This window comes from Pipistrellus hanaki, assembly GCF_964339955.1.
Source record: "Pipistrellus hanaki genome assembly, chromosome: 4".
Classification (NCBI taxonomy): Eukaryota; Metazoa; Chordata; class Mammalia; order Chiroptera; family Vespertilionidae; genus Pipistrellus; species Pipistrellus hanaki.
In genome coordinates, this window is record NC_140506.1 from 56,997,284 (window position 1) to 57,007,230 (window position 9,947).

General features: G+C 38.5%; 1 protein-coding gene across 1 annotated transcript in view; it reads left to right on the forward strand.

The window, feature by feature from the left end:
- MAN2A1 (mannosidase alpha class 2A member 1) overlaps positions 1-6,698 on the forward strand; it is a 140,500-nt gene extending 133,802 nt beyond the window's left edge. Inside the window, exons 21-22 of the mRNA XM_084882803.1 lie at positions 1,794-1,904; positions 4,005-6,698. Of these exons, the coding sequence (XP_084738929.1) occupies positions 1,794-1,904; positions 4,005-4,157 (264 nt within the window). The 3' untranslated portion in view covers positions 4,158-6,698. The remainder of the gene's footprint in view (positions 1-1,793; positions 1,905-4,004) is intronic.
- The last annotated feature ends 3,249 nt before the right edge of the window (positions 6,699-9,947 follow it).

A 9,947-nucleotide genomic window follows, 5' to 3' on the forward strand; every position in this document is an offset into this window, starting at 1 on the left:
AGTTCTCTTAGTTATTCTCCTGCAGCTCTTACGTTTATTATAAATGATGTGTTTTCATGCTATTTTGAGACTGTGTGAAATTTATAGAAATTTTATTAGAAATCTTTATCTTGTGATTTAAACTTTCTATATGTATTATGTGGTCTTGCAATGACTCAGAATTCCTTAAGTGACTTTTTTCTCTCCTTCAAACAAAATCTTAGCAGTACCACTGCAAAATACCAGTGTGAAATGTCATAAAACAGGTTATTCCAGCCAAGAATCTGAGGTGAGGACAGCTTTAAATTGTTCAGGCACATTAAAATCAAATCAGTGGTGGGAATGCTGGCACTAGTTAGAAAATATGTCTCTATAGCATATTAAAAATCTTATCCCCTAGTGAGGATGATCAAGAACTTGGGCATATGTGTATATGTGGCCACAGAAGAAAAAAAGGGATCATTTTCATCACAGTGTCAGAGGTAGGCAGCCACAACTCTATTTGAATCACTGCACAGTTCTTCATTTTTTAAAGGAATTTTAATTCATTTTATTTATTATCATGAATACATTTCCACTTAAGAAAACATAAAATTTATTAAGATAAGTGTAATTTAAAATATTCAAAAACCTGAACCACTTATGGCATTATTATTTAAATGGATGCAAGACATTTTACTTCAGGGATATTGCGGGTTTGGTTGCAGGCCACCACAGTAAAGTGAATATCACAATAAAGAAAATCACATGAAATTTTTGGTTTCCCAGTGAATACAAAAATTATGCTTACACTATACTGTAGTCTATTAAATGTGCAGTAGCTTGTGTCTAAAAAATGTACAAAGCTGAATTAGAAAAATACTTTCCACTGAAAACTGCTAACCAATATCTGAGCCTTCAGCGAGTCATAATCTTTCTGTTGGTGGAAGGTCTTGCCCTAGAGACATCAAAGATCATAGATCACCACAAGAAAAAAGTTTGAAATATTGTGAGGATTACCAAAATGTAACAGACACGCACTGAGCAAAGGCTGTCGGGAAAATTACATCAATAGACTTGCTCAACACAGGGTAGCCACAAACCTTCAATTTGTTGAACACAGTATCTGTGAAGCAGAGTAAAAGCAAAACCCAATAAAATGAGGTGTGCCTGTAACAGCCCTGTGGCTGACTTGTCATGTTTCGTATTTCTCTGTTTGCCTGCATAGAAAGAATAGCTTCTGTAATATGAATTTAAGTGATACAGCAACCTAATAAATGTGGCTGGCCTAGCAAGTGATAAGCATAACTAATTCAAGTGTCTCTTATATAAAAATAATGAACCAATACATTAGGTTTAAAATATTTTAATGCAATTAGTATTCAGTAATGAAGCCTGTTTCAGTTTTAAGATGGAGTTTATATCATCATTCAGTGACCAGATAAGGACTAAATTCAGGTATACATTAAAATTTTATCAAGAACTTTATTCAGCTGATGTATACGTTAAAAATAAAAGTGAGTGCTTTAAGAAAAACTGATAAAACAATATATAATAAGTGCACAAAAGGAAACCAAAGTCTTCAAAGCCTGTGAGGAAACCAAGGCATGAGATGACTTAATAAGGAACCAAGAACATAATACCACCTGACTCCTTGGAGGAGGCGGACAGGCTCAGTGCACGTGGAACCTGAGGGGAAATGCACTTGCCTGGCTTCACTGCTACACAAAGTGAGCCTTTGTGTTTGGGGATGCTAACAAAAAGGCGGTGAGTGTGCGGTAGTGACTGTTTGTTTTAATAACACGGTGGCATGTTGGCACTCTGCTCCTTTGCAGGTGGATGGCAAGCATTCCGACGAGGCGGCCTTGATCCTCCACAGGAAGGGCTTTGATTGCCGCTTCTCCAGCAGAGACACGGGGCTGCTTTGTTCCACTACCCGGGGAAAGGTGAGCTGAAGGTTTTTGTTTGTCAAGTTAGTGTGCTTTTAAATCCTTACTCTCTGCAATAATCCTGACAATAAGATAATGTTTCATTGCTTCTTCATTGATTTGTTACCCTCAGCTACAAATTAGCTCAAGTCTCCACATTTTAAGAAAGCATTTTCTCAACTTTTCAGTCTCCTCGTCAACATCAAAATGCACAGCTGGAACATGTGCATATTTGAATGTTCACATTGATTTTTAGGCTCTCCATTTTTTACCTAAAAAACATCTTTAAATTACCTCACCACCATATTTTCTGCTTTCTTGGATATACCCATGCATGATCTAGTTCAGCGGTCACCAACCAGTGATCCATGGACCACTGGTGGTCCTTGAGTCTGAAAGGTTGGCGACTGCTGATCTAAAGTTCAGAGATGGCAAACCCAAGTCCTGTGGTGGCCGACACAAGTTTTATAATAACTTAAGTGAATTTGGGGAGCAATAGGAAAGCAATAAGAAGCAAAGAAAGTGTAGCCAGTGGGAGCATTCAGCCACTGACCCCAAGGCAACTATCCTGAGCTCTTATCAGTTGTTTCCCCTTGGAAACATGCTGGTCTAGATCTTCTGATGAAGCCAGATTGGCATGCAAGTCTCCACTGTGAAGGCCAAACATCCTCAGGCTGACCACTGCTGGATTTTTTTATTTCTCTTCAAGTTGGTTTTGCTCCCTGTTCCATCAGGCCTCTCCCTGGAAGAAAGCAAAACTTCAGTCTTCTGCTTGTTTCTCTGAGCAGGTTGTAACTCTGAGGGATTTACAGTTGGGATAGTTCTAGAACACAGACAGGTCTGCCCCACCCAGCACCTCAGCAAAACCAGCTCTTCTCTAAAACCTCACACATATACTGTAGACCTAACTCAACAGATTTGGTTTCAAACCTTACAAATTAGCATGTACGTAGTGAGAAGAAGAGAGATGTGATAGGGGACCTAAATCTATGCAGATGAGCTTCTTTCTCCATTTCATTTACCTCATCCTTTGTGGAGTTGGTACTAAGAAAGCACTGATAACTCTATTTCCCTTTATTATATTTTAACCTCTGCCTACATTATTGTTGATAGGACTATACTTGGTTGTGAGCATTTGTTGTATTCTAACATTAAGGCTATGAGTCTTTTTAAAATATATATATATTTTTTTATTTTTTTTTATAGAAAGGAAAGGATAGGGATAGAAAGTTAGAAACATTGATGAAAGGAAACATCAATCAGCTGCCTCCTGCACATCCCCCACTGGGGATGTGCCTGCAACCAAGGTACATACCCTAGACCGAATCAAACCTGGGGACCCTTGAGTCTTCAGGCGGACACTCCATCTACTGAGCCAAACCAGTAGGGCAAGGCTATGAGTCTTATGGGAGCTATGGCGCCCAGACATATTCATGCAACCTCTCCACCTTATAAATGGGACTCATTGGTATGAGCCCTCCTTGTGGCAAGTCCGTCTCCTGTCTCAGCTCTCTTGGAACAGGAAAAATGGTTGAGAACCATTTGTTTTAAGGTATTTTTACAGCTTCTTGGTTCATTGATGTCCCTGATTTTTATTGCAAAGGGCCTCTCACATAGTAAGTTCTCAGGCTGTACAATAAAGGAGTATAGCCCAGGTTGACCTCTCCTGGTTCCCACTTTCCTGTGTTTCTCCCAGGATGGTCTGTATGTTCAAGCCTGCAGGTGTATATTTAATCTCCCTCCCTTCCTCATTATTGTACTTAAAGGGAACTTCAAACATATTGTTTTAGCCTGGCCTGGTGTGGCTCAGTGGTTGATTGACCCATGAATCAAGAGGTCACTGGTTCAATTCCTGGTCAGGGCACATGGCTGGGTTTCAGTCTCTGTCCCTAGTGAGGGATGTGCAGGAGGCAGCCGATAAATGATTCTCATCATTGATGTTTCTTTCTATCCCTCTCCCCCTTCCTCTCACTCTGAAATAAATAAATAAACTGTTTTACTCAGTCTCATACTATTTTTCACTGATTATAGAGCTGTGTTGCTAATATTTCTTCAAAGTTGATCTTTGCACCTTTTATTATTTATTTAAATATGCACCTTTTATCATTTACTTTTTAGATCTTGATTCAGAAACTTTTTAATAAGTTTACTGTTGCAAATCTCGTACCTTCATCATTATCCTTGATGCATTCACCTTCAGACGTCCGAAATATAAGTGAGATCAACTTGAGGCCCATGGAAATCAGCACATTTCGAATCCAGTTGAGGTGAATCTGGCTTTCAAATTTGGACTGTGAAGCATTGGCTTATACATTTCTTAATTTAACGTGCAATAAGAAGCACATTATTTAAGCTTCTGGCTACTGTGAGAACATGAATTCTGTGTTTTGTTTTTAACCATTACATAAGAAAAAAAAAAAGCCATGCTACAACCAGTTTGGTTTTTGTTTTGTTTTTTATGTTTCTTTCATCAACTACTACCATCTGTATGAATTGATGCAACAAACAAAGAAATGTCTAAAGACAACCTCTCACCAGATTGTATCTCAGGTTAAATGCTAACTAATTATATCTGTGTTGGGGGTTGTGAAGAGATTGTTATGAGTCTTCATGTTGCCGGTCCTTTGATAATTTTACAAAAATACCCACTTTTATCAAAATGGAATAAGAAGCTAGTGGGTAATAGCTAATGGCCAAAATGGTTGTAAACATTCATATGCATTAGAAAATGTTCTTGTGTTGAAATATGTGGAAAAGTGCAATCCATCAACCCTTATGGTATATGTAGTTGATTTTCACACCTTTTTCTAACGTACCACTTAACCCTTCCCTGCCTATCCTTTGTAAAGTATTTCCAGAAATATCCGATTTTAAATCATTCAGTAGTAGAAAAAGAGACATATTTTCATTACTTGACAATGTGGGATAGGTGCAATTTATTACATTGTCATTAAAATAGAAGAAGCAATTCCATAGGTACCATAACCTATTTTAGGTACCACAAGGTGTCTTTTTACACAGCTCATTTGAATACAGATGTTCTGAGAAGGGGTTTTCTATTTTAAAAATACCATATCAAAATAAATGTGCCTTATTTTTGTATAAGTCTTGTTAAATCTTTTAGTGTCCATATTACCGTTTAGGGAAGGGGGGAGGTTGGGGCAGGAGAGAGCGTGGGTACTTTCTATGACACATAAATTGTAAAATTTTTGCCTGACAATGCTGGCCACATTCTGATCTGTTTCATTAAATTTGTGGTGATATTACTCTAAACATTTTGACTATTTGAATGTACTGAAATCTCAGAAAACAAAACATGGGGAAAATATAGTTAATTAAAATATGCTGCTGCCAAGGAGACTGCAACTTGAAGCAAGATTCTGTAATGTGCAAGTCCACACCCTGTTTCCACTTCATAGGAGTTAACCACATTGAAGAGAGAATGCTTTAAAATAGACCTCATTTGGAAATCCAATTATATGTAGCTCACCATGACTTACCATATTCAAGAATATGTCTGTTCACTGAATTCCACACTTTGGTATGTGTGCACTAACCTCCAAGTGAAGTTCTGAGCCCATGGGCTACTACAATACTTTTTATAAAATTTATTTGGATCATTGTTAAGTTGACATTAAAATAAAAGCAACATTTAGACTATTCAGTTTTGAGTATGTTCATTTCTGAAAGTTCTCTTTGTGTTAACGAATAGATTATTGTCTGACCTTACACTTCCATTTACCTCCTGTTATTCCATCATCTTTTTAGAGAAATTAAAACCTAATTTCTATTTCACCAGGTAATCTAATTATAATCTGGATTTTTCATCCAGATAGAGCTCCTAAGACTATTGTTATGTTAAATTCATAGGTTTCTTTCACCTTTAATAATTAAGGAAACATACTAGTGGTGATAAAGATATTAAAAAGGAGTAGTTTTCATGCAATAAACATGTACTGTAAGTTTCCTTCCTGGTTTGGGAGGGATAGACAATTAAAAAAGAAACAAAAACTTCCCTTTTGTGGACGTCTACAGACCTTAAAATTGTCAGAAGCAAGTTCCAGGAATAAGATCGATATTTTCATTGCATATTAAATGTAAAATCTTCCTATGGGAGTTCACTGGGTTCTGTGGTTAATTGATCTGGGAATTCTGATCAGTTGAAATAACGTATCTTCATGCAATAACAGTGGTTTTGCCACTTCTGGTTGTTTAAGGATGGTATGTCCCATGTCAGTTTGGTCTTATTCAGTGTGTATTGCCACTAACTGTTCACAGGTAAAGCAGAAATTTTATTTAATGAGAAAGTTATCAGGGAAATGAAGAGGGGATGCTTTTGCTTTGGGCTGTGATCAAGAAAATGTCATCAGTGTCTCCAGCACATACTAAAAACTGTACACTTCAGTTGTAATTTTGGTGGCATATTTATGTGCCTAGATTTTATTATAGTTATAACATGTTCAGTTGATGGAGTAGTTCATTACTTTCTCCTATTTTTTTTTTTTTTTGAAATTTTAATTTGGGACTTCAACTGCAGTGTTTGAGAACTCAGCATCCTTGTTTTCTACAAATGCTGGCTAAAATAAAATGCTGTAAAGTGTGTTGTAAAACATTGTAATTACCTTCCCATGTATCTGTTGTACTTGTGCCGAAATGTTTTCACATCCTTTTGTCTGGAAGGAAATCTTTGCTTTCATTTTATGTTGCTTACCTTGGAATCAATAGATTTTGATATTTTCTCTTGGAAGATTTTATATCTTTTTGGGAACATGTAATATAAGATCTCTAATAAAAGATAAATCTTATCACGCACATGGCCCAATAGAGTGTTCTTAAATCTTATTTTGTACCCCAAATATATTAAGACATTTTGAGTGGTAGGGTGGAGTAGTGAGGGCCTTTGTGAATGAATTGCTCCTCCTTTAGCCCAGTTCTAGTTAGAAAAGATAGTTTTCAAGGGCAAGTGGCAGATGGGATGAAGGTGGGTTTCACATCTGGGTGAGGGATCACCTTTGAGATTAGAATCTAGGAACCTTTGAACAACGTGGTGCCCATGGGTCCTAGGTCAATGAAGAGGAGAAGATTGTGATAAGATTCCACATACTCCAGGACGAAGGTGAAGAGGAGAGTAACCCAAGACACGAGGCTGAGAAGGTCCATGTGAGCTGATCCACAAGGTGAGGTGGGTTGGAAGACTGGGATCTGGAGGCACTCTGCCAGCCTTCTGGCCCTGACCAGCACACAGCACACACCTAGTGGCTTTGGGGGAGCTCCAGAGCCAGGAGATGGGGGAGAGTGCAGGATAAGTATCCAAGAGGTGGTATGTATGGATAAGCCAGGCAAATGATACATGACATGCTAACTAGGAACTTTCAACTTGTTTTGAATGACAGTATAGAGATTAATCAATTTGTATATGCCAAATTGTGAAAACCTTGAAAAATACTAATATAACTTGCATCAACAACGAAAATTACCTTCAGCTCCATAATACTTGATTACCAATATGTCAAAATTATTTGAATATTAAAACCAGTAAAGAAAAAAATTAATATAGGTGGGCATATGTTCACATGCCTAACCTGTGATAAGAAACCAGCTATGGGGTTTGTGAGACTTATTAAAGGGGTGACTGGGAGGGGCATGGAGGGAGATCATGCAAGGCCCTGCTGCTGCCCTAATCAGAGCACAGAAGCCTGAAGAGGTTGTAACTGATGAGACACCTTCAGCACGCACTGGCTTACACAAGCACAAATAGGAAATTTATGGTCCCCAGCAACAAATGTTCAAGGGTAGCCAGAGAGCACTTCAGATACAGCTGTAGCCAAGTCTGAGATGATGTCATGCAGGCCCTGTCTTGCTCTCTTGGTTTTGCTTTTCCTCTGAGCTATTCTAATTCTCAGACAAAGACTGCATATTTGATGGCAGGATGGCCACCAGCGACCCATATTTGCATCCAGCCAGCTTAGTAACCTCAGTGGGAAAAACACCTTTATCTAATTTTTCAGGAAATGCCCTGGGATTAATGTCTCTGGCTGTCATCTGGCTTATAGCTAATTGACTGGCTAAGGATAGAGTTGGGTTCGACTAAACCACATGGACAAAATGAGTGATAAATTGCCCTCCCCTCATACCACCTCCCCCAATAGAAAAGAGATTCAACAACCAGAGAAAAGGGAATTAAATACTAAGGTACTTTAGATGCTAGGCAGGCAAAATACAGTAGAAATACATTGCAGATAAAAACTAAATGCGCAGATTTAAAGAAAGCAAGCATACCCAGTTTCAGTTTCAGGAAAGGTTTTACAGAAGAGGACTTGAAATAGCTCTTAGAAGATGCATTTGATTTTCGCAGATACCGACAATATGTGTGTTCCCTGTAAAAAGACCAGGAAACCTTACATCCCCATAATGGCAAGGTTCTTCACACATGCACTGGCCAAGATGGTAGCCACCAGCCACAGATAGCTCTTGAACATTTGAAATGTGGTTTGTGAAACTAGGGGATTATCTTATTCTAGTTTAATTAACTTTAAATAGCAACATGTGGCTGCAGTATTAGTACTGGTCTGGAGCACACAATATGTATAAGATACTAACTAGTAGGAAATACAACTAAAAATGTTAAGTTAAAATCACATTGTGTTGGAATCTTGCTAGTTGGGGTGGTCCTCATGCCAGAAGCATGGGAATTACCTGGAAACTTGTTAGGAAGGCAGAACCTCAGGCCCCACCCCAGACAGCTGTTCATAACCTACGTTTTAGCAAGATCCCCAGGATTCACTGGTCTGAAACACATTTCAAGAGTCTTATCTCCTTATTAAACTTTCCTAAGTAACCCTGAATCCTCTGCTACCAGAAAGCATCCCCTAAAATCTGTCTACTTGTCTCCCCCCCATCCCTCCCCCAATTCTAAGCTTCCACCTGTACATGGCCTGCTGCCTTTGCCTCCTAACAGTTTCTCTGCCTAATTCCAGTCCTGCCCCTTTTGGTTTCTTTTTATCACGTAGAATCCAAAAAGTGAAATTTAATAAGCTTCTTTCCTGTTGAAAATTGTTTCTCATTACACATGAAATAATAATATACAAACATTCACCATGGCCAAAAGCCCTACATGGCCTGGTCCCTATCCCTTCCACCAACCTCAGCTTTAGGAGATGTGTGTGTGTGTGTGTGTGTGTGTGTGTGTGTGTGTGTGTGTGTGTGTGTATGTGTGTGTGTGCAGAAATCATTTCCTGACCCAAATCCATGTCATGTTATACCACTTAGTCTCATACTGTTTTCTAGGGTTTTTATGGGTTTCTAACACACTAAGGTTTCCTCTTAAGGGCTTTGCTCTTGTTTCCTCTGCTTCCAAGATCCTGCTTTCAGATCTTCCAAGACAGGCTCTTTGTTCTTCAGTTTAGTTCAGGTATCATCTCCAGAATCTCTCTTGATCAGCTAGTTTAGCCAACCCTGCCTCCCCTCCTTCACTGAGTATTTTATTTCCCTCTTTTCTTCTTGACAGAGCCAAACTTGAAATTATGTAGGTTTGCCTTCCCCACTAGAATATAAGCTCCACAAGAACTCCAGCTATTTGTTCAGCATTGTATCCCCACACTGGGAAAAGCAGGTTTTCAGTAAACATATGTTTAATAAGTAAATGAAAGTATGTATATCACCAGTAAATGTTGAGGAAAAATTACATTTTTCAGAATTGAAGGCTAGAAAGTCTTACATCTTCCATTGCATTTTTCTGTTCATGCTATTTTCTTGCTTAAAAACCCAAGGAAGGACTCATTACCGGAAATTAAAGTATAAATGTTTCAAGCTGCAATCCTAGTCTCCTAAAAGTTGTGACCTCATGGAAGATACTGTACTTGCTTACCAAGCAGCGGCTGCCGCTTTGCCTTCTTTGCTAATAAACCCGCAATTTATTCATGCATCAGACAGTGAGGAGCCTCTGAAGATGAATTGTGATTGGTCTAATTTAGTCATAAGTTCCTTTTGTAGGCTGGGTGACTGATTTAGGGATTGACATGTGTCACAATTTTAGCCAATGAACTACCATAGGAGGTTGGT